The sequence below is a fragment of the Rhinopithecus bieti genome, unplaced genomic scaffold (genome assembly GCF_001698545.2).
Source record: "Rhinopithecus bieti isolate Rb0 unplaced genomic scaffold, ASM169854v2 scaffold_12640, whole genome shotgun sequence".
NCBI classification, from domain to species: domain Eukaryota; kingdom Metazoa; phylum Chordata; class Mammalia; order Primates; family Cercopithecidae; genus Rhinopithecus; species Rhinopithecus bieti.
Window position 1 is genome coordinate 1,451,436 of NW_016807406.1, and position 25,845 is coordinate 1,477,280.

Genomic DNA, 25,845 nt, shown 5'->3' on the forward strand with positions numbered 1-25,845 from the left:
TACTCTATAATAATCTGTGTTTTATATGTATGTGTGTATTTTCCTTATAATAACATGCATTGTCTAAGAAAATACTTTCTACAGAGCCATACACTTACTAGGATATTGACGAATATAAAGCAATGGACTGTAAGTCAAAAACCAACCAACCAAAAAACACAAAACAAAAAAAAAATATAGATTCTCTCCTCAGATCTCGTAACACACTCCAATAAAACATAATTCACTTATCCTCTTCAAGTACCACTTACCTCATCTACAGAATGGGAATATGTGTGCCCTATCTACTTCATAAGACTCTGTAATATTTGGGAGGCACTCAGAGACTTTAAAATGTTCTGTTGTAGTTCTGGCATGATTTTGCTGTTGGCAGTTGCCTCTTCCCAACTCTTACATGTGACCTCAGATCCTAATGCTCATTTCCATGTCTTTTGAGAAAACCCAGTTGTCCAAACTATGGATGCTGATCTAAAAAAAATCCATTCCTCTTCAAAGAACTGTCCTAGACCAAAACTAATCAAACTTCAGCTGATACTCTTCTGCCTTGTACAATTTTTTACCTTCCTTCCCTAAGGAATGATTCATTCAAAAGTTTAAAATCCTATAGGTCATTATCTCCACACTGATACAGTTGACTGTTCTCTGGGCATGGGGACCTCATTCAAATTGAATGAACAGACATATATCCACTGTACAAGGACCATTTTGTGCTTTTTACTAGAATAATTAACACGGCTATCTTCTCTGAAAAAAGAAAAAGAAGCTAATATCCCAGTGGGTCATGTGCTTGGAGTTGTTTTCAAAGTAAATAAAGGCACAAGGATTTGTCTTCCTTGCGGCTTTCCTGTGTTTCTAGGGTGGATTTGCATACAGCTCACCTCAGGAATCTAAAAATGGGGGTTGAACTTGACATCCTCAATATTAGAATAAAACCAACTGAGATAAATGGCCAAAAATAATCTATCATAGCTCAAAATGAAAAAGCATTTCATCTGACAGTATGCCAGTGTATCTATCAACTTACCTAGAAGTTAAAAGATAAAACTTGCAGTTGTTCTTGACCAAAACATATACAAAAAAAAAAGAAAAAAAAAAAAAAAAAAAAAAAAAAAAAAAAAAACAGAAATTGGCATCTAAACATGACTGCGATATTTGATGAGGCACTAAGATATTTATCAGGCCACAAAAATAAAATATATTATAAATTCTTCTTGCACTATTAAAGGGCCAATAATATGACATATAACGTGTCATTTTTGAGGAAAAAACACTTAACAGACTGCTTATTTAATAAAATTGTTACTAGAACAAATCAAATAAAAATGGATTGTGTGTATAAGCTTCAAGTTGTGTACCAGCCTTGGTGTGCAAAGTCACCTGCAAGAAATGAGAGTCAAAAGTGTTAGCATAGGAAAAGGCAATGGAGACAGGGGTGCTTACCTGTCATGGCCTGTTGGTCATCCACTGTTAACTTTAAACTTTTTCCACGCCGAACTACACGCACTGTGTGCCACTCGTTATCATTGAGGTTATAGCCGGCAAAAAGAGTCTCGGGACCTTTGCCTGTAGAATATGCCAAACAGTCATTATGGACACTCAGAATCAGTCAAGCAAATGAACCTCACAGAGAGTGAGAGAAAGAGACAAAGAAGCGGGGAAGGTGAGGGACAGGGTAGAGAGAGAGAAGAGAGGAAGAAAGAGAGAGAGGAGGGAGAGAGAAGAGAGGTGGGCTGGACCAATTTTCAAGCCCATTAGAGTCATAGCAAGCAAGGAAAATGACAAGTTTACAAACATTCAGGTGTGACCATTTAAGAATCTTTAACCCTACGCATTGATCTATAACAAGTAAATTAACCTGCTGTCATAAATAGGCACAGTCAATGTAGAACTGGGAACCCACCCAAATTTAAACATAGATTTTAAAAACAAATTATCTGATTTTTAGTTACCATTTTCCTGCTAACAAAGTGTCTAGCCATCACATAACCTCTGAGTTCTAGAAGATATCTGACTGCAGCTCATAAGCTAATCATTTTCAGTGAGATAAGTCTTCCAGTAGACTCTGGGAGAAGGTACTATCTTGTGTGATAGCTGCTATTCTGCTCTTATACCTGGTACCTACAGTACAGTGCTCAACAGGTTCTTAGGTTCTTTAGCCTCCTAAATGTATGGAACATTGAGTCTAAAAAATACATAGAAATAAACCTTACAACTAATTGACCTGTATGTCACAAATCTCTCTGTGTGTGGTGGAGGCACTTCTGGCAAGTGTAGGTATACGTATTGACTCACAATACGTGGACTGAAAGAAAGGAAAGAAAAAAAATAGGCACAGTCAATAATGGGCCAACTGTTGAGCATGAAGGAAAAGTAGTGATGATGTTAACCAGCAGTAGAGGACAAGGGATTACCAGTGGGCAGTGAGTGGGCAAGAAGTATAACTGGGAAAGTAACTGCTAGTGAATCTATATAAACCTATGCAAATGAAATTTAAATGGACTCAGCAGAGACATGTTATTTCAGAAAGCTGTTTGGTAGAAATTATTGAAATGATTAAGTCAGACTATATCCCTCACCTCAAAAAAAAAAAAAAAAAAAAGAGCAAGGAATGCTTCTAATAGTAAAGGGGATAGCTTTTATTAGAAAAATAAGTACTTTCTACTAAATCGACATTATGAGCATTGAGAAAAAATAACATTAAGATACATTGTTTGTAATGATTTTTTCCTGTTTTTTTTTTTTTTTTTTTTTTACAGTATGGGAACATTGGTGGTAAAATAATGAGAGGAAATTATTGCATTGAGTTTCATGGCTTTCAATGGATTGGATCGGATTGAGGTTCACATTTGTTTAACCAAATTCTGCCAGCAAAACCAAATTAGAGTGCCAGAGGAGTCACAGGAGGTCGTTTGATATTATGGAAGGTAAGATACAGGCCAAGGAGACGGAAGAAACGTAAAGGAGAGCGAGAGAGATCGAGTAAAGAGGAGGAGGAACTGAGGTAGAAGACATTTCCTGACGTTTTCTCATATGAGACAGTTGTTTGCTTTCGAACGACGAGTTACCACGAGGCCTGTTGATTTGCTCTCTTAGGTGTACTAAATAATTCAAGTGCGTTGTATCTTGGCTGGTTTACTATCTCGGCGGTTAGAATGAGGCCAGTGATATGAGGTAATTTTACAGGATACTGCTCATTTTATTCTTTTTGTTTTTTGAGAAATTAAATTACAAAGACACATGATTTAAAACTATTCTAGATTATAAAGTTTTAGAAATTGATGGCTATAATAACGTTAGAGAAGTCTGCTGTCCGCAACTGCAAAATATTTGAGATCAAATGGTTTGAAGCAAGGTTCAGGATGGGGAAAAAAAAAAAAAAAAAAGAAAAAAAAAACTCCTCTTTCTAAATCTCCAATAGTGAAGAAAGAAGTGTTTATACTCTGCAGTATCTTAGGCTATTCTGCTGGGGCCGAGTAAGGGTCATTTTCATTTTGATCCTTGTGATGAGAACATTCATTTTATAGTATTTTATAGTGGACTTTTTTTTTTTTTTTTAGAAATATGTGCTTTTGAAGCAGCTTCACTTGTATTCTTTTCATTTTTAAATATATTTTGTCAAGGAAAGGAAGCATACATAAGGGTGATATCATCGTTATACCCCATCCTGGGCTTGATCTTGCAGTAAAGTCATAATGCTTAATCTATGCAACAACTATTTCCATAACAACAGGCACAAAATCCAATTAAAAATAACCCTTTGGTTCATAAAATTCTCTGTGGGCCAAATTCTAGCTCCTTTCATGAATTATTAAAATTGTGAACCGATTGATTTTGGAAGATAAGGTTTTTAAAAAGGCACTTAATAGTCTCACTTCAAAACAATGTTACCCATGTAACATGAAGTGTAATGGAAAGTGCACTAGACTAGGGAGTTAAGAATTGCAGTTGCTAGATCATGATTTGCTACTAAAAAAGAAGTTGGGGGTTGGGTAGTGCTTAATATGTAGCAGGCACTTTGTCTGTTGTCTGGTTTCACCTTTACATTATTAATCTACAGATGTGAAACTGAAGGCCTATAAAGCTAAAACTACTTGTCCCCAGGTCACACAGCTAAAAAGTGGTAGAACCAAGTTTCATCCTTGGCCTGACCTCCTCAAAGCCTGCATGCTTTTCCCTGCATCGTTCAGCCTCTTAGTTATGAGACTCTTTGGCTAACAACTTAACTTCTCACTTTCCCCATATTGGAACAAAGGAGGTGGGAAAGATGCTCTTTGTGGTGACTCCCAGCTCGCCCTACAGAATGATCACACTGCTAGCAAATCCTACACATCCTCTGGATAAGTCCTGGTGGAAGCAAATCTCTAAGTAATACAATGTCTACCTAGGGATGCTGAAATGACTGCTCCTAAAGATATGAAACAGAAGACAGAACATCATTTTAGGACCTGTCTCCACCCATAATCAGCAAATTGCTAACACACTCAACTTCTGGTGCTCTCAGCATTCCCATCCATAAAGTGAGGAGAGTTTCCAGCTGATCTTTACAGTTCTTTCAGAATTTCACTTTCTCACAGAATTCAACATACACAAACTTGTTAAAGAAAAATGGTTTAACTGCTGAAATTTTGAATTTGAGAGTTTATCCTCTTGCCATATTTTTAATGGCAAAATTATAGTGACTTCAAGCTGTTAATGACTTTTCAGGATTTCCTTTTCTTCGGAGGATATCAAACCGTGTATCAATTGTGCCAATGTCTTTCTCCCTGCATTAATGCACTATAGACTGAATGTGTGTGTCCTTCAAAATTCACTATGTTGAATTTCTAACCTCCAATGTGACGGTATGAGAAGGTGGGGCCTTTGAGATATAATTAGGTTTTGATAAGGGTGGAGCCCCATGATGGAATTAGGGCCCTCATAAGAAGAGGAAGAAACACCAGAGCTTTCCCTCTGCCATGTGAGGATACAAAGAGAAGGCGGCTGCCTCCCAGCCAGAAAGAAGGCCCTCGCCAAGAGCCAAATCTGCTGACACTTTGAACTTTGACTTCCAAGTCTTCAAAAAACTGAAGTGGAAAAAAAAATTCTGTTGTTTAAGCCATCCAATCTATGGTATCCTGTTGTAACAGCCCAAGTCGACTAACACTGTGGACGATATTTTAAAGACTTTTAAGAAAGTCTATAGCTGGCCAGGTGTGGTGGCTCATGCCTGTAATCCCAGCATTTTGGGAAGTCAAGACGGGAGCATCACGAGGTCAGGAGTTTGAGACCAGCCTGGCCAACAGGGTGAAACCCTATCTCTACTAAAAATTAAAAAAAAAAAAAGGAGCTGGGTGCAGTGACATGCACCTGTAATCCCAGTTACTCAGGAGGCTGAGGCAGGAGAATCGCTTCAACCCAGGAGGCGGAGGTTGCAGTGAGCCAAGATCTCGCCACTGCACTCCAGCCTGGGTGACAGAGTGAGACTCCATCCCCCTCCCCCCACCAAAAAAAAAAGAAAAGAAAAAAAGAAAGTCCATAGCCTTATTTCTATTAAAAGACATCATTCCATATGTTTTGTGGGGAGTTTTGATTTGTTTGTAATTATAAACTTGAGTTTTACTGTAACATATTATTTAAGTCATAGAGGTATTAGGTTTTCATTTATAGTTAAAGAAGCAGATTTAAAGGGGTTGAGCGAATTATTAAGTCTCAAAGACAGTAAGAAGTAGAGAGAAAACTGAGATTTTGATTTTCTATTTTCATTAAAATGTGTTTTCCACAGAAAATGATCTGCAAGTCGTGTAAGAGGTACAATGGGGCTGAATGCCCACAGTTAATATTTCACCAGACCAGGTCAGAATTCAGCTTTACAGGCTAATGTTATATTAAAGAATTTTAGAACTAGGAGGGACAAGAGAAGTGTAGAATTTCAATCATCATCTACAAAGAAGAAACATGAAGTGCAAAGACATTAGATGATGTCTCCATCATCACAGCTGCTAAATTAAGAAGCCTAGGTCTCTAGACTCTGAGTCTAACAAACTTTTTTTTTTTTTTTTTTTTTTAAGACAGAGTTTCACTCTGTTGCTCAGGCTAGAGTGCAGTGGTGCAATCTTGGCTCACTGCAACCTCTGCCTCCACGGTTCAAGTGATTCTCCTGCCTCAGCCTCCCAGGCAGCTGGGATTACAGGCACCCACTACTGTGCCCAGCTAATTTTTGTATTTTAATAGAGATGGAGTTTCGAGGCCAGTCTGGTCTCAAACTCCTGACCTCAAGCAGTCTGCCAGCCTTGGCCTCCCAAAGTGCTGGAATAACAGGCATGGACCACTGTGCACCCAGCCCTAACAAACTTTTAAAACATTATTCTGTTCATTAGACAGTGCTGATCTAGAATGAATTTCTCAAGTCACACCAAAATCTGAGTCTGAGTTTAATAAGTCTGTCAGTGCTTTTCAACAGAGTTTGACCTAATCTATGGTCTAACTGTTTTGTGCCTGGTGATTTTCACTGGGTCTGCTGATGACCCTGTAGCTAAAACTTATTGATAACAGATGGAAGTAGAAGCAATAAACATTTCAGTTTTCCCTGATTCAGTGTAAGTTGAGTGTTCTTCCACAACCTACCCATCCATAAATTCAAGGTGTCTCTAAGATTAACTCCTAAGAAGGGTTGGAGTTAACCCTAACTTGAGGCATGGTATAGACAGAGGAAAGTGTGCGTTAGCATGTGTATGTGTGTATGTGGGAGTGTGTGTGTGAGAGGGATAGAGAGAGAGACACACTCAAAAGATGGTAGATTTTTGGCCATGTTAGTAACCACATTTGCTAATGACTTTTACTTCCATTTTCACATCAACATGATTCTTAGGTTTCTTTAAATATTAGTCTCAGAATAAAGGAAATTTCATGTTATAATTTGTAGTTATGGGAGTTAGTGGTAAAGAAAACTGGATTTTGTCCCTAGTCTGTCATCAACTAATTATGTCACCTTGAAGATGGCATTTATTCTCTCAGTTCCTTTTTATCTGTAAAATGATAATCCCATATAAAAGCATATTAAAAAAAACTTTCCTACAGCCAACTTCAAACTATTGTCATTCTTAGAAGGACCAAAACCACCCTGCAGCTACATGAAAGACTGCAATGTTATAGTGACTATCCTATGTGTGTAAGCTTTTTGTTTTTATTATATTACTAACTTCATCACTTTTGGTTTGGCATAGTAGGCAGAGGGCAGACAGTGCCTTAAAGAGGCTCTTCTACCCAAAAATTACTAAACTCAAGTTGAATCCAGAGGACAATATTGATACGTGCTAGAAAATGTGTTTATTATTTTATATAGTCAAATTTTAATGGTGATAACTGTGTTTTTTTTTTTTTTTTTATTTTGACAACATTCACAGAATACAGCACCAAACAATCAATAAATGATCAAGCAGGAGCAGGGACATTCTGCTCTGTGTACCAGGATATCCCCCTGCTTTATGGACAAGTTCAGTATGAACACTAAATCATAGACCAGAAACTTATGTGGGGAAATAATGAAGTGATCTTTAAAGCACATGTTTTATTTTACTTAAGGCATATTATTCTTTAACCTGCTCAAAGAATCAGACCAGGGAAGGGCAATGTGAGAGAATCTGACTCGGTATTTCCCGAAGCTTGCCTTATGCAGCCCAAGTATGGTTGTGCAATGTGAAAATCCAGGAGCTCAACTGGGGCAAAAGTTTCATTGTTATTTTTAAATCAGTGGAGTTACTTCTTGTCCACAAATAATCCTGCATAAAAGAATACAGAAACCGTATAAAGGAGGAGTTGCCCTGCTAAGAGATAGAGGCAGGATAACTTGGCCCCTGAGGTGTCACCTGGAACCCCTGGACTCTGCAGTCCTTGTTTGAAAGTCAGTCTCAAACAAATAAATCCCCTCAACTAGGGGGTTTATTTCTCCCTTTAAAAAAAGAATAACTTTTCATAAAACTCCAGCCAATGCTTGTTAAAAGTATTTTCAAATAACCCCTTGTTTTAAAATTACATTTAACTTGCCAAAAGGATTTTGTGGCCTATGAATTAAAAGCTCTTTCTGCAGAACATCATGTATTATGCATATCAAAGCCTACCAGTTTCAGTCTGTCCACATTAACATCCCTCTAACATGAATTCCCTATACTCCCTTAATTACGAAGCTTAAATTCATAGATCCTCTTCTAAAGATTTAGTAGATCTTTTCTTCTTCTTTTTTTTTTTGAGACTGAGTCTTGCTGGGTTGCCTAGGCTGGGGTCCAGTGGCGACATCTTGGGTGACTGCAAGCTCTGCCTCCTGGGTTCACTGTTCACTCCATTTTCCTATCTCAGCCTCCCGAGTAGCTGGGACTACAGGCGCCTGCCACCATGCCTGGCTAATTTTTTTATTTTTTCTTTTAGTAGAGATGGGGTTTCACTATGTTAGCCAGGATGGTCTCCACCTCCTGACCTCTGATCCGCCCACCTCGGCCTCCCAAAGTGCTGGGATTACAGGCATGAGCCACCACACCCAGCCAGATCTTTTCTTCTTATGTCATATGAGTTATGCAACAGATTGGCTTTCCTTATTTTCCATCCTTAGGGAGCCAAGATTCAGGAATTTTATTGCATTTCAGCAACTTGAATTTTTTCCCTTTTTAAAAAATTTCATTTGACTTTCTTCCCCAATTATGTTACAATTATTTTTGTTAATCACTATAAATTATATTTGAAAGTACTAAAGCACAGACTACTAAGTGAATGTATTTAAGAAAGAAAGAATAGCATTCAAGGGATGCATAGCTACTTAGTCCAACTCTCCTTTTACAGACATCTCCATGGGAGGTTAGTTGCCTTGCCTCTGTCTTCCTTGTTATTTGCAGGGTGAAACTAATGCCTGGGCCTCGAACTTATTCAGGACCTAACATGCATTACCTAATTATCTGACCAAAGTCAGAGAGGGTAAACATTCTTTGACCTTTGCATATCATTCCTTTCTCTATTTATATTTATACATATTCAAAAATATTGTTCTAAATACATTTTAAACAAACCCACCTGCTTTGGGTAGCAGAATCAGTACAATTTACAAACAACCTCACTGCCATACACAGTTTTGGAAGCAGTGATGAAACAGGTGTGTTTTTTCATGTACCTCTTCACATTTGGTTCAAATGTAGATTCTCACATATTTCAAGGGAGATCTGCATGCATCATAAGAAAAGCTTGAACTTGGTTGAGAGTTAAATAAACTTGGATTTGAAAGCAGGTTTTGCATTTTCTGGTTGCTTAGGCTTGGGTATGTTAGTTTCGTTGAGCTTTCCTTCCATCATCTATAAATGTGAAATAATAATGCCTACCTTATTTCATAGGTTTGTTGTAAGGACTAAGGAATATAACAAATCTAATGTGTTTGGTGCTTTGCACTTTCTGTAATCTCAATGAATATTAATTTACTTTCCCTCCTTTTTACGGAAAATAAGGAAAATAGCGGTGCATGAATTCTTCAAACCACCAAAGGATCTACCATTAAAAAAATGATTGACAGCCAAATATATTATACATTATATAAAAACGTATATTGAAAGAAACATCCACAATTTTTATTTGAACAGGCACACTGCATAGTCTAGTATTTTGAAATTAGGACTCCCAAAGTCAAATTCTTTGGAACAGTCATCATTTTAACCCGAGATTTCACAGTATTTGTGTTTGGTTATTTAATTCCTAAGCATTCACCCTAAATATAAAAATAAATGTAAAATATATTTACAAGGGAACCTGAAATATTTCAATAATGACTTGCTTAATCTCGGGGTTAAAATAAGATGTACATGATACTAAATTTGGATCCTTTTTGCTAGAAAGCCTTGTGTGCAAATATCTTGTGAACAATTTATACTGGTTTATGAATGTGGAGGGAAAAGATAGCGAAGAGCAATAGAGAAGAATGAAACAAAGCTGAGACCCTTTCATTCAATGTAAGCAAAGACCTCTAAGAGACAAAACTGGCAGATGCCTCTGGAACTGAAAGGTGGATGTGGCTGTATAGAAACTTGAAAAAAAAAATAGCAGTTATATTTGGATTTTTAAACTCTTAGATGTGTGTGCCACAAGCTTAAACTCACTGCATCTCTACATACCCTTTAGGTAGCTATCTCCCTCTAGTGGTGCATATATTTTAAAGAAGTTAACTACATAAATGAACCATCTTTATGAGGTACCCTGCTGATGGTATATATACCCTGGTATTGTTCTGAAGTTCACTTTATTTGTCTTACATATTCATTGTAATTTCTATTTTAAAATTCTACCTAGTTATTTCAGTGGTAATCTGACTTGCTCAATTAAACCATTTATCAAGCATGAAGATTTTGATGGGTATTTCTGCAAATCCATCACCTAACAAACTGCACAGATGATGAGCAGGCAGGAATTTTTTTAAAAGACTAGAATCACCTTATACGTATAAATTGGTTCTATATTTATACATGACTGTTCAATATATTTAGACCTACAGCACCTGAAAATTGAATTAGGAAGAGAAGTTACAGTACCATAGCATCTGAGAATTATGAAATTTTAAAACTGAATGGTCCATATTGTGTCTGTTGTTTATCCCATTTAGCTACTTATTTATTCTGAGTTCCATGGCACCCATATGCTATTAATTTTGTTTAAAATTTATTTTGTACCAAGTACCGATCTCAGAATTGGGAATATCCAAGTTATAGTCAAAAGAACCTACATTCTAATAAGTCAGAGGTCAAAACACTTTTTCTGTAAAGGGCCAGAGTGTAAATATATTTGACTTTGCCAACCATGTGTTCACCATTGCAACTCTTCAACTTTACTACTGCAATGTAAAAGCAAGCATAGAATGTATGTAAACAAATGGAGTGGCTGTGTTTCAATAAAGCTTCATTAAAACAGGGAGCTAGCTTGAGAGCTATAGTGTTCAAGACCCTGTAAGATAAACATGTACAGACAATTTAAAATATCCTTTCCCGTAAATTTTGTGTTGCATATTAAAGAAATAATAACAGAAACATACTCAAGAATTTAAGTGTGAGGGAACCTGAATTTTAGATTTGATATTGCCATTAACTCTAACATAACCTTAAAAATGCTAATTATCCTAACTCTTTTACTGCTGTTTGTTTTCTTAAGAAACAACTAAAAGCAATTTTTAAAGGCTTTAAGCCCAGGGTCCCCACCTGCGAGGCCACAGACAGGTACTGTCCATAGCCTGTTAGGAACCAAGCCACACAGCAGGAGGTGGGCAGCAGGCAAGCCAGAAAAGTTTCATCTGTATTTACAGCTGCTCTCCATTGCTCGTATCACCATCTGAGCTGCACCTCATGTCAGATCAGTAGTGGCATCCGATTCTCATAGGAATGCAAACCCTATTGTGAAGTGCACATGTGAGAATCTTGGTTTCATGCTCCTTAGGAGAATCTAATGCTTGATGAGCAGTCACTGTCTCCCATTACCCTCAGATGGCACTCTCCAGTTGCCGGTAAACAACCTCTAGTTGTACTGATTCTACATTATGGTGAGTTGTATAATGATTTCATTATATATTACAATGTAATAATAATAGAAATAAGGTGCATGATAAATGTGATGCACTTGAATTGTCCTGAAATCACTCCCGTCTGTGGAAAAACTGTCTTTCATGAAACCAGTCCCTCATGCCAAAAAGTTTGGAGATCGCTGCTTTAAATGACACAAATCAATTGACACAAATCAATTGCAAAGTCCTACTTATAAAATCTAGGATAAACTAGGTTCCTTTCTTTTTCTGCAAATTTAGAATAGAAACATTCATTAAATGCTTGCTCTGTGTGTGTGTGTGTGTGTGTGTGTGTGTGTGTGTGAGAGAGAGAGAGAGAGAGAGAGAGAGAGAGAGAGAGAGAGAGACTGCATGCACCTTTGTTTAAAATTAGGTAATTAGGTTTCTATCTATATCAAGTTTTCCAGGTACTAACAAGTTTTATTTGGCAGTTGACTTTGGGGACAGTAGTCTCTGGAGTGAGACAGGACCTTGTGAGAAGCTGGAAGCAAGCCTTGTCATTGTGACAATGATGACAAGATAGAAACAGAAGCAGGAGCTACCACTGCTTGATGCCTGAGTCATGGTTGCTGGCAGCAGTACTTCCTACCTACATTTGATGAGAGGATATGTTTCCCAGGTTGTAATTATGACACCTTCGGCCTACTATTTGACTTTGCCATTACTTTCTGGTTTTAAAATAATCTTTCCTTCAGTTAAAAAAATTCAAAGGAGATTAACTCCTTATTACAGGTCTCTATTTTATCCTTCTCAATTTTTAGGTATTGAGTTGCGAGTGAAACCTGTTTGTTTTAATTTTTCACAAGAATCAGCTAGAACATTAAATTACAAATTAAATTTCGACATGTAAATGACACTTCTAAATTGTCCTTTTTCTGCCTCTTAACATTACTAGAGGCATGATGAGCCACATAATTTGAGAGGCCAGTGCAAAGAAAAATGTGGAGTCCTTATTCAAAATTAAGAATTTCAAGATGGTAGCAGTGGAGCATTAACCCAAACACAGGGCGCTTCTCAGCATATGGCACTGCATGACTGCATAAGTTGTATGCTGTTGAAGCCAGTCCTTATTAGGAGTGTAAGTATTGCGCTTATTTATTTTTGATGCTTCCTTTAGTATAAATTCTACATTCAGGAATGAGCAGACAAGGCTGGAGGCAAAATTCGTCCTATACCTTTGTGAGAAGCATAGTTGAGTCACCTTCCCCATAGTGTCTGCACTTAGTGACATGGCCTCTGGGGTATCAGAGAAGCTGTCTCAGGCTTGTCTTGCAGGCCAGGCCTGGTGCCAATCACGAAATGGGCTTGGTGATACACCAATAACCCTCAGAACCAGGAAGTAAAACTACCTGCTGAGCCATGTAGCGCCTCTCTCTTTTCTTCTCTATTCCTCCTCAAGTGCTCCTCGATTTAGCCAAGGATATACCCTTGAGAACTACTCAGAGTGTCCTTATAAAGAGATACTTGCCTCCTTTTTTTTTTTTTAATAAGCAAAGAGATAGAGTCCTAAGGACAGACACATTTCTTTATATTAAAAATACTAGAAATACTCATCCCCAGTTAAAAGTACTTTGATTAAATGATATAAAGTCAGACATTAAGCTTGATGTTTGTTTTTCAAAAATGAACACTAATAACAGAAAAAAGACATTTTACAAACTTTAAAAAATCCACTGGAGAAATTAAATAGTCATGTGCTGACTAATTACATTGAATTTATTTCTTGACCCATAGACTGTTGAGCTTTATCCTGGTTCTACAAGTTATTAGCTGTGTGACCTTCAGCAACCTTCTTTCTGCATGCCTCGGTATCCTCATATATCTCATAAGCTAATACTACAAACCATGCAAATGGGTTTAATGCATCTTAATAACTCAAAACTACTTTTAATCAAAGGTTTAATGCATCTTAATAACTCAAAAAGCTTACCATAATCTCATTTATGGTAAGCTTTCAATTATGGTACTGATAATAGTAACTATCATCAGTATTATGTTGTCATTATTATCTTCTCCTCAATGAGTTTACAGTCTCAGAGAAAATATGATGTAGTTCAGTGCCTGGAACATAATGGCCACTCACTAAGTATTTGTTGAATGGGTTTATTTGCGTAAACTTTGTCGGGCTTTTTTTTAACAGTAGATGAAACATCCCTTGATATTAAATTAACAAGTTGTTGATGAAAAATAACTCCATCTTTTAATGCCTCCATTCACTGTGAAATGTAAATAAAAGAAAACTCTGTCCTCTTGTTTTAATATTTAGCAGGATGGAATTTGGTAACCCCTGAGATTGGAGAACTTGAGTAAATAAGTTATCTGGATAACTATTTGGACAGTCTTTTCGCTCAGTTACACTGAAAATAAACTTAGTGATGCATACAGCCTAGTAGAACAAAATGACCTAAGGTCAGCAGTCAGTAACTTCCAAGTCCAAAGGAAACAGCTGGCTTAGGAATTGGGGGAACTCAAAATTTAATGAGTATTTAATTATAAGAAAACATACACCTTTTCCTCAAGTGGATGTGACCTTGGAGAGTTGTTGGAAGCACCCTCCAGAGACTTTTCTGCCAGTTTCCTAAATGATACCAAATTTATTCTATTATCTACAAAATAAATTTCAATATTTCTTGATGCTTCACCTCCTGCTCTATTTCTTCTGTCCAAATATCATTGCGTATGCAAACAAATAAACAAGGTTAAAATCATCTACTAAGAAACATTTAGCCTCTGTAGCTTTGTCATTGATTGTACCCATTTATGACAGACAAGGATAAATATCTCCTATGTAAATATTTTCAATGAGAAAACATACATTTTAAGAATTATGATTTACTTTTAAGAATATAATTACATTTACAACACAGTAAAATGAACACAAATTAAATAAATATATTTCTAGAAAAAAAGTTTTAAAATTAGCAATCTTCAAATCTAATCTAGCTCATCTGGCAAGTTGAAGAAGTATAATAAAATAAGCCTAATATAATGAAAGTAACAATTCAGACTGTGATTTTATTTTTTTCAAAAAGTCAATTCCAAAATTCCAAGGGATGCTTATCACATATTAGGACAGCTAGCAGATATAAAATTGAATATTAAATAGTTCAATTTGCTTTTAAGTAAGCATTAAAAACTGAAAATATATTCAGTGTTGGTGTAGTGTGAAAGAAAAGGGTTATACTGATTTATAGTGATACTCATTTAATATATTTTATGAAATACATACACAATGTGAAGTTGTCTGAAAAAAATCAAAAAGCATACGGGTGCTAAGCATTTGGATATTTACAGAATGTAAACTGATATTCCATAAACAAAGCCATGGATTATAGTCACAAATGCAATTTTTTAAAATTAAATATATCATTCCATGTCTAAATACACCACTGTAATAGTTATAGCATTTATTTTTATGAGGTCAAGAAGGATGTACATTTTTTCATAATTCAAAGTCAGTGAATTTACCTTTTACTTTCCATTTCTTCTTAAAATAAGAGTAGCTGAATATTATTAAGTACATGACTGAATTCAAAAAATTTAGTTCATCCTCAGTATTTTTGGGATATTCTAGAATAAACTTTTTCAAAAGCAAGAAGCATATCAGAGAAAAAAAAATCTAAGTTTCTGCCTTTATTAAGTTTATATATTTTCTCTTCCTTTCTTTTACTGGGAAGTAATTATAATGCTTAGAAATCTATTTCTCAGTATTGTCAACTTTATGAACCTATTTGCTTAAAGAAAACACATTCTAAGAAATGTGACAATTGATGAATGGTAGCATCTCATGTGTCTTGCTTTCTTTTTGTTTCTTTACACAATGATTGTTCAAATGAAGGCTATGGACAAACTGTACATGATTATTAATGCATTCATCATGTGAAAATTAGAATGCAATATATTTTTTCTAAGCAATGATATAATTATTAGCTAAATCCTTCTTTATTTGAATTTTAAGATTGTAATGATAGTGCTAACTTAATCGTTTTCTTTAATCATCACTTGCTTATTTATTAAGCTAGCTTTTAATCAGTAGCTTGAGTGCTATGATTCTCTTTCACCATTTATTTTAGTAACTGAAAAAATATTGGAATTAATTCTTTGAAGTATCTTTGGAAAAATGTCTTCTGAAATGAATGGCTCACCTTATGCTCCAGGAAATGTTCTAAAATGGCAATTGTCCAATAATAACAATAATTAAATCTTAGGCCAAATTAACTTGGTTTATTTGAAGAGACAGTGTGTGAAGGTTCCTTGGAGCTGGTCAAACCGCTGATAGAAAGAAGTGTTGAGTTATGTCTCTGTGCCTGTTCCTGGTTGATCTTCTTAAGGTAAGATTATGTTAGATTTTCTATTAGTAGGTTACAGTCAATGACGATAACTTACACTAACACATCTAGAAGCATCTTGTCATGTGTGGCTATTCAAATCTGGTTTATTTCTCATGATCTTGTTCACAGATGTTCACAACAAGTTATCATTTGAAAAATCTGAGATCACTGAAGAATCATGGTATAATTACCTTTGGTACACATATTTTTCCTCCCTATTATATGTTACTTCAACTGGCTCAGTGACCTGGAATTGCTTTATATCACCTTGGCATAAAATCTAAGAGAAGCAATAGATTACATTTAAAAATATTGTATGTTTTAATCAAAGACAGGACATAATGTTACAAGATGTTGCTAAAATAAGAGAACAGAGTGGAAAAACATTCCTATACCATGGCTCTATATTTTTAAAGAAGCACATATTATACATATTATACAATGTGTTACATATTAAGTCATAATGTGCCAAGTATTATGTGCTGTAAGGGCATTTAAAACATTAATAAAACTTTTCTGTGAAAACTGAAATCCTAGGCTAGTTTTATACATTTTCTGTTTCCTTTAGCCTCCAAATATGAATGCTATTTCTAATTAGGAACAAAATGTTGTTTTGAAAGATATTCATTCTATTTTGGTAGTCAAAATTAGTAGGTAATGTAGCCTGTAAATTAATTTAAAATGTACATGACATATTACAAATACAACATGGATCTAGTGTAGCGTTATCCTAAATATGTGAATTGGTTTAAATTATCTTTTACTATACCCACTTTTGTTTTTTTTATCAAAAAAGCAAAGAAGGAATATTGTAGAAATTATACATGAGAATTAGAAACAAAAAACTAAACAGCAGGATAATTTAGAGGGATATACTTCTAGAAACATAATAGAAAAGCAATTTTGTTATGATGGTCCTTTGCCTGTTCCATAATTGATAACTCAAAAAAAAATAGGAGATACTGATTACTCTAATTTTACTTAATTGATTGCATAAAGAATTACTTGATTATTAATATATTATTTTAGCAATATAAAATTTTCAGTTGATATATGAAACAGAATTTATTGTATGGGGTTTCTATGATTTTAATTTATTGTACTCATCATAATGTTCTAACTCCATATTTATCTGCCTATTTCAATACTATTAGGTGAATATGTCTGAATAATAAGAGAACACCTGCATTATTTGATTAAATAATTTATCTTATATCTTCTTTTACTAGAAACTTTTATAATTCATGAAAAATCCATAAAAACAACTTTAAGTCATGTCATTTTAGTATGTTAGTTCTATAATATTTTGGCTTTAATGTTTACATGCATAAACTATTTCCTTTGCACCTACCAAAATGTGAAACATTTTAGAATTCTTTAGGTTCTATAGAAGTTCATGCTTATTTACACTGGAAACTTCCTGATTTCAAAGCTGGTTGATTTATCCATTTATCTGAACATTTAATGGGTGCATTTCACTAGAAACCTACATTCTTCATAAGCAACATTTAAAAAGGGATTTTGTTAACTCATACCTTAAATCGTACATTTCAAAAGCAATTTTAACTATAACAGTTATCTGTAGAAAAAGGCAATTGTCTTTGAAATTTAATTTATTTCAATAGTACTATGCATAAAATCTTTCAAGTCTGTATTTAGACTGATCTCCTGGGAAGTGCAATTGGAGAGTGAAGAATTTCCACAATTGTATGAATGATGCATTCAAAGAGCAAGTAATAATAAACAATCCAATTTTAAGTACACTAAAATAAAGTAATTCAGCCTTTTGGTATTTCTTACTTATCTTCAGGAAAACTGTTTTCATAATGCATTTCTTATCCATCTTCCTTTTTGCTCACATTAATAATAAGTAAAAGAAGTGGATAAGAGTTCTGAGCACACAGAACATTTCAATTTCCAAATTCTTTGATCGTCTCATGATTTAAAGAGCCTTGTCCACTTGACTTATGTACCATATGTTAGCCAGTAATATGTTGACAAGATTGTAATTCTCATGGGTATTTTATAACTAAACTGAAAAAAATTTCAGTCAGACAACATATAGAAAAGATACTTGCGTAGAAAGCTTGCTGCTCCTACATCTGCTCTGAGGAGAGTGAATCATGTGGCCTCTACTCTAATGACAGTTATTTGGATCACCAGTGGATCCAACTGGATCCACCAATTGGGTCATCTGCCACTAAAATTAAGATCTGGTGAGTAGCTTATGGGGTGACCTGAATTGAAAGATTTGTCCAGCAGGACAAGGGTAAGTAATGGATTCACTAGATTATCTTTCTAGGAAAGTTGAATATACAACATATAGAGAGTATACCGTTAGTGAAAAGGATGACAGAAAGAAAGAGAGAGAGAAGAAAGGAAGAAAACGAGGGAGGAAGGGATGGAAGAGGGCAGGAAAGGAAGGAAGAGAAGAAACTCAAAACAATGGAGGAAGTGGGTATGTTTAGAAATGGCTCTTCATAACAACCCAAAAAATAAAAACATCTGACCAGCATGCTGTGATCTCTTAGATTTGGGGATATTTGTATAAAAGAAACTCCCTTTTCAGAGAAACTAATAAGTCAAAGTTTAGAATGTTTCTTCTAAAACTTTCTTGAATTTCATAATACTTTTTACCTAGGCAATTGTTATAATGCTGACTCTCAACAATTGAAAATAATTTGATCAATCTGGACAACACTCAAGAATGTTGCATTACTTTGAGAGTCTTTGCAGTATTTATCAGGGAATGCTTAAAGTGAATAAATTAATAACTGTGCTTGGTTTCAACTTGCATTCTTAATCTGCACAAAAGAATAATTTTTAGAACATCATAGCATTTTATATTTGCATATAAGCAACCAATAGATTAATTATTCACTAAAATAGACCAAAGTCATCTACTTTTCAACCACTCACCATATCATTCTGTTGCCTAATCCACGTAGCCATCTAAATATGAAATAAAAGCTGTATTATTCTTTATAATTCTCATAAGTTTAAACATGTGGATAATTTAAATGGGCTTCCATGTATTTTTATTCCAATTTATTTATTTATTTTTTTGAGATGGAGTCTTGCTCTATCGCCCCGGCTGGAGTGCAATGGCATGACCTCGGCTCACCACAACCTCCACCTCCCAGGTTCAAGAGATTCTCCTGCCTCAGCCTCCCAAGTAGCTGGGATTACAGGCACCTGCTGCCATGCCTGGCTAGCTTTTCTGTATTTTTAGTAGAGATGGGGTTTCACCATGTTGGTCAGGCTGGTCCTAGAACTCCTGTCCTCAGGTGATCCACCCGCCTCGGCCTCCAAAGTGCTGGCATTACAGGCATGGGCCACAGCACCTGGCCTCAATTTTGATATTTTTCTTAAGACCCATTGCCATGTGCCAATACTCTGCCTGTTTTTAGTTGTTTTCTGTCAGAAATCTAGGTTCATTCTTTACATTTTACATGCAATTTTTTTTTAGTTTTTTTGCTGAAAATAATTATTTATAAACTTTCTTTTCATTTCCTTCACATATACTTTAAGTAAAACAAAACAGAAACAACAACAAAACCAACAAGACTTCTGTTTTATATATTTCTACTTTGAACTTTCCTTATTCCTTGAGCAACTTCTATCCTAGACAGGTGGATAGCACCAGTCACTGACAGGCAATGACTGGCAGAATTCCACAAATCAAGTGACTGCTGTATGAAGGCAGAGGCAAAAGACTCCCTTTTACAGTTTTCTGCTCTCAGGCATCGAGTAGCGACTCTGAACTAAATATTTACTTTATGTTAACAAGCTCCAGCCCTCGGAAATTTCCTCCTATCTTTTTAAGTAGCTTCCCAAATGGCAGCCTGATCAAAGCAATCTAATATGGCTTAAGTGCCAGTGGTTGACATTTTGCATTTTTTATTGCCTTCCATTTTATCTACACAAAATTGGCGATAACTAATATCCAGTTGATCTTTTTATTCTGGTAATAAAATGATAATACAAAGATCTTATTATCTACTCCAGACATCCATCAAAGTACACTTTTCAATAACATACTATGCGAAGTATTTCTTCCCTATACCCAAGTCAAAAGCGAGGTTAAGTACTTGTCCTCAGATGCCCCGTTCTCTCAATACTTGGGCACTAGACTGCAAATAGAAATTGAACTTCAGCCCTTGGTGCTTTGTTCACACTAATGTTATATGCAATTTTGTTGTGTCTGCCTCTTAAATGCACCATTTTCTGTGAGAAGCCAAAAGTACTTGGAAGGTCTGCTTAAATTTTTTTTAACCCCAAAGAGTTTTTATTCTTTTAAGAAGACAAGAAAAAAGAAAACAGAAGAAACAATACTGGAAATGGAGCAGTAAGAAGAGTGAATCTTAATAGAAAGAAAGGAAGTGCAAGTGGGTGCGAGAAGAGACAAGTGTAATAAGGCATAAAGAAAGCCAAATAATGCAAACAAAACAAGCCCCAGAGATCATGAGTTTATTAAATCTATTTTTATATGGATGTAGAAGTGTCCCTGAGGATGGGTGTGGTGGATCACACCTGTAATCCCAGCACTTTGGGAGGCCAAGTCGGGCAGATCACCTGAGGTCAGGAGTTGAAGACAAGCCTGGCCAACATGGTGAAACCCCATCTCTACTAAAAATACAAAAATTAGCCAGGCGTGGTGGTGCACGCCTGTAGTTCCAGCTATTTGGGAGGCTGAGGTAGGAGAATTGCTTGAACCTGGGAGGCAGAGGTTGCAGAGAGCTGAGATTGCACCACTGCACTCCAGCCTGGGTGAGACAGCAAGACTCCCATCTCATAATGAGCAACAAGAAACTGAGATGAGTCTGGGAATGTGTGCAGTCACACTCTGTTTGTAATCTGAAAGACCAAAACATACATTTGGCAGTGAAATGGCCATTATTCACAGAAACAGCTTTTTAAAGAAAGTACCCTATCTATATCTGAAAATAAGCTTTTTTATTTTTAAATGAAAAGAGGCTCTCTTCTTCCATTTAAGGATGCTTGACAGCTTTTCTTCCCAGGGGGAAAAATGGTAGCAATAAGGAATCTGACAGAGATGATACTTGGAATTCATATCTGCCCTTTCTCAGAGGAAATTTTAACAAAGGGCTGTGCCCTAGCATGTCCATGGAAGACTCTGTCACTGCATCTAAACTACTGACACAGGAGTGGCGGAAAAAGAAACATATCTGCCATCTCTTACAGTCCTGCAGATTTGAATACAGAAACTAGACCCTCTACCCTCCTCACCTACCACTCATTCTTCACTGGCAAAGATCAGACAGTCTGACACTATGCATATTTTTCATATAAAGTACAAATGCTGTAAACTTGGTGGTGGGGTAGGGAAAGATAAGATGACTATAGGAAACAGCAGCACAATTTTAAGTAAAGGTAGAAAGGTGTTTCTGGGGAAGTTTGGATTCAAGCTTAATAACTTAGAGTTTAATATTAGTTTTTAATGTAAGATAATCTTTTATGTTTTACTTTGTATATTTCTTGTGATCATTTTCTTAAAAGATATCAATTGAGGTATTTCATATTAATTTCACAATACAGTTGATGTATTAGGTATGGTACAATTTTTAGAGATAATGGTGCTACTGGCTGTTATTTAATAAATGTACATTAATTTTCTCAGTCTCAGACAAACGTATGGCTAACAGAGGACACATGTAATAAATGAGTCTTTCATTAAACTGCAAGTTATGCTGAGATACAGACATTGTTAATTTAGTTTTTATTGAGTACAATATGCACTCCAAGTAGAAATCACTGCTCATTTCATCACTGTGTGTTAGGTTTGCATTATCTGGAATGTAAATTCCTCCCTTTCCTCAAAGGCAAGTCTTTTTTATGGAACTTGGGTTTCTTACTACACCTGCCCCCTATTCCCCGAATAAAACAGAGACAAAGGAAATGAAAATGTTACCTGTTGATTGAATGTTCTTTCCAGTGACTGCTGTAAAGTTAAGGAATGTACAGAGCTGTCCAATGTGTACACTGGAAGCTCACAATCATTAATTGAATTCGAGTATCACATACTCATTAAAAAGGGAAAACAATTCACTAAACAGCAAAAACCTTTGTCCTCAAAGGTATCATTTTGTGGAATATCCAGAGGAAAAGTAAGACTATCCTCAATACTAGAGTCTCATGATATAAGCCAAATGGCAAATGAGTCTAACAAGGGTAATTATACTATAAAGATACATTTAAAAAATCATTGATATAGCCACAGAATTCAGAATAACATGTTATTTGAATAATTTTCATTAATTGCTATAGTTTACAAAGTTACACTTTGTAAATTCAGAAAGGCATGCTTTGTTGCATGCTTCGTATACATAAAATAAAAAGAGTACATAAGGTAGAGGTCTAGAAACGAATATTGTCCCCACATGGATCTGCTAAGATACAGGAGGGACCAAGAAAACCTATAGCTGCAGTGAGACACAGATCTGGCTTTGGCAGAGAATATTTTGTGAGTTGCCACTTTGCCTGCATCTATGTCCCAGAGCTGAAAGCAAACTGGACCTGGTATTAGATGTGCAAATTGTGTATTCCTTTTAGGAATGCATAGAGGAGATAGAGTTGGAGAGGAGATGACATATCTTTGAAAAATTCTACTTACGTGAGAGCTTTGACAGTTTATTTTCAGGAACTATTTTGTTTGAGATCTTTTAAATGCCTGGGATATTGGTTATAATTTATTAACTTAATTTTAATAAGTCATCATTCTGTTACTTTTTTATTGGTGTGATTGAGCAAACTCATTTTAATGTTATTTTAAAAGAATATTAAATATATATGGATAGAATTATGAGTTGTAAGAGGCACAGTGTTTGAAACAGTATGTATTTTATTAGGAAAATGGTCTTGTTTTTGCAAGTTTAAGGCTCTGTTTCAAGTGCCTTATTGCCACTTGAAAACATGGACAATGCTTTGGGGACTAGACTCCATCAACTCACATTCAGCATTGTTTCGATAAAATAAATTTTAAAATTCTTTATTATGACAATGAGAGATTAGAAGTTTGTTAGAACCATTTTATTTAAATTGTTCATGACTTTGTGTTGTGATCACTGGAGATTTCTTAATGTGATCAGCACAACCTGGAAAGGAAAAACCTGAGCATTTATGTACAGAAATAAACAGGTGTACTCTTCAGATAATACTACAACTCAAAATAAAATCACAGTCCTTTTATCTTTTCAGATTTTCATACAAATTCAAAGAAAACTCAGTCCATGCATCTTTTCAGACTCATCAGTTCGCATGCATGTCACAAATTTGAAGGGTTTTGGTTATTTTTGCAGAGATATGATTAGGATGTAAAAATTCATCATATAAACATTCTTAATGATCAAAGAAGAACATTTTAGACAAGTAATTTTTTATGCATATGTAAAACTTTAGATGGGTTTAATAGTAACTCTCGAAGTAAGAGGAATTAACTTTTTTTTTTCTGTATTTGTGTTAAAAGATAAAGACAAAAGAAAACAAGAACCAGAATATTTTCTCCTATTTAGTTATGAAGAGAACAACTGGAGTCCACAAATGCCATTTGCAGTATCTAAAGGTCTATAAGGTGCTGGCACATTCTGTTACAAAACACTTGTCACCTCTTTTTCCACATAGAGGTAGGAACTGCAGTGGGGAAGTCTTCAGCTGTACAAATTTTAAATGAATTTTACAACCCAGATGATGGACTGGTATACTTTAAAAGTGAGTTCATGAGTTTTATAAACACATTTCTCTTGCTCTCTCTCTCTTTTTTTCTTGACTAGCTTACATCATAATGGAGGAATAACATTTTAAAAATTTTGAATAGGCACTTACTGGAATTACAGTTAATCCTGATACAATCTAGATGGGGAAGAATAGATGAAAAATGAAAATTCATCCTTCAAGGTAATAGCTGCAGACATCCAATAATATTACAGTCCACCCTTCCGGGGACAGACACATGCAAATATGGCCACTCAGTATCATTATTCTTTACATACTTATAAAGCCCAGATGTATTGTTATAAAAGTTTACCACTGGAAACAACAATAGAAGTTTTTAAAAATGGCCAATTCAAACAAAGCTACATGGTGACAAATCTAAGTGAAGTAAAGAGCTGTTAAATGTCAAAGATGTTTGGCTTAGACTGGCTGCAACTTTCTCCCCATCTGTGAAAGAACATATCACTGTTTTCTGCAAAATGTAAAAGTGCTCCATCACAATGGGGTACAGTGCAGGTTCAGCTAGGCTCAGGCATCTTGGACCTCTGAAATCTAATATCCCACAAAGGCCAACAGAATCCTTCAGAATTGCGGTGGTCAAATGGAAAGCAAGTTAAAATTATTCTTATCTTGCCCTAAAGGTTTTGTTTTGTTTTTAAATTTTATTTGCTTGGGCATAAAAAGGTAACTGCCAGATGTTGGCTGGATTCCATACCTTGCGTTAATTGGAGGAGGAAAGAAACAACTGTATGATTCCTTTAGAAACTCCAGTGGCTAAGGAGCAGTCATTATTCAAAGCACACAAGCCTATGCCTCTCTTAGGAGCTAACAATGCTATCTCTATGTAATAAGTGTCATGGTTCCCTTGATTTTCCTTTCTTGATTTTCCCTTTCTTATACCTGCTTTATATAAAAGCAGCTACTATAAGAACAGAACATCTGGTATGGGTAACACAAACTGTAATTATAGCAGTTATTTTTAAAAGACTATGTAGGATGTTTTCTATTTATTTTATATATATTTGTTGGTTTGGGTTTTATTATTTAACGCCTTTGGGGAACATAAAAAATATAAACCTAGATTCTGTTTCCATATAGCTGAGTTTGTCATGTGTCGTCAACCGCATCAGAAAAGTGGTTGCAAACAGCCAAGGACCAGCACCTACACACCTCTTTCTACAGAATGCTTTGCTGTTCGAAAATTCTCATGAGTGTTTCCACTTTAACAGCAGCTTTACTGCATGCAATTAGGCGGTTTGTTTTGATTGGCTTGTAATAACCTGTCATTGTCACTAGAGGGTACTCTAACAGAACAGTAAAGGAGAGTGCTCTGTGTTCTTAAAGTAGTATTTTTTAACCTTATTATTTAATTTCATTAATATTAATTAAATATAATTATATGCAATAAGATACCAATGGGATAATTTTATATTTTATGAGTTATCATTCTGCCCAGCACAATTTGAAAATGTAGGTGGGGTTTCCACAAATGCCTTACCTCATCACATTTTATTACTCTTTTTTTTTTTAGGTAAATCTACGTAGTTTCAAATTTTATTTTTCTCTCTCTGTTTATTCATTTCTATCTATGTGTGTTTAACACTGCCAAAAATACAGTAAAACCTCATTAATTTTGACTCCTCTTATTTTGAAACAATAATAACACTGCAAATTTGGGCAGAATATTAATTCTTCCTTTGATATGAGCAAAACTCTCTTAAGAAAAAAAAAAAAAAAGTTAAACTAATAAACAAGATTTTGAAAAGCCAAGTTTGGGAAGAAAAATGATTTCCAGTACTTTATGTTGATGGCACAGTTTGCATGAAACAATGTGCTAATTATAATTAATTCTAATCCAACCGCTAAAATCAGCCTAGACAGTCCTTTCCTTGATAAGACTTTCCAAACTTATTATGTTTTGAGTATAATTTATAAAATAAAACTGCTTAAACAAATTTTAAAATCTGCAGTTCAGACTTTTCCTAATTCAGCCTGGTTTTCCCCATAATTCATCCAGATTGGTGAGGTTTTACTGTAATGAGTCTTTCTTAATGCTACAATTAAGCAGGAAAGCATTATCTCTCTGTAGAAGAGCCTGTGTCTCTAGTGTTCTCATGGCTGTTTGCTAAGGGCCGCAGACTTTGGGCATTGAAGGGTTGTGGATCGCTATTTGATAGCAAAATACCACCACACAGTACTCCAAAACAGAAAAAAAAGATGGGGTACCAC

At 35.3% G+C, this 25,845-nt stretch overlaps 1 protein-coding gene across 1 annotated transcript in view; it reads right to left on the reverse strand.

Moving 5' to 3' along the window:
* LOC108535572 (neurexin-1) overlaps positions 1-25,845 on the reverse strand; it is a 597,125-nt gene that overhangs the window by 44,659 nt on the left and 526,621 nt on the right. The window contains exons 12-13 of the mRNA XM_017881650.1: positions 23,728-23,754; positions 1,441-1,563 (exon numbers count right to left, since the gene is read on the reverse strand). Coding sequence (XP_017737139.1) covers positions 1,441-1,563; positions 23,728-23,754 — 150 coding nt within the window. The remainder of the gene's footprint in view (positions 1-1,440; positions 1,564-23,727; positions 23,755-25,845) is intronic.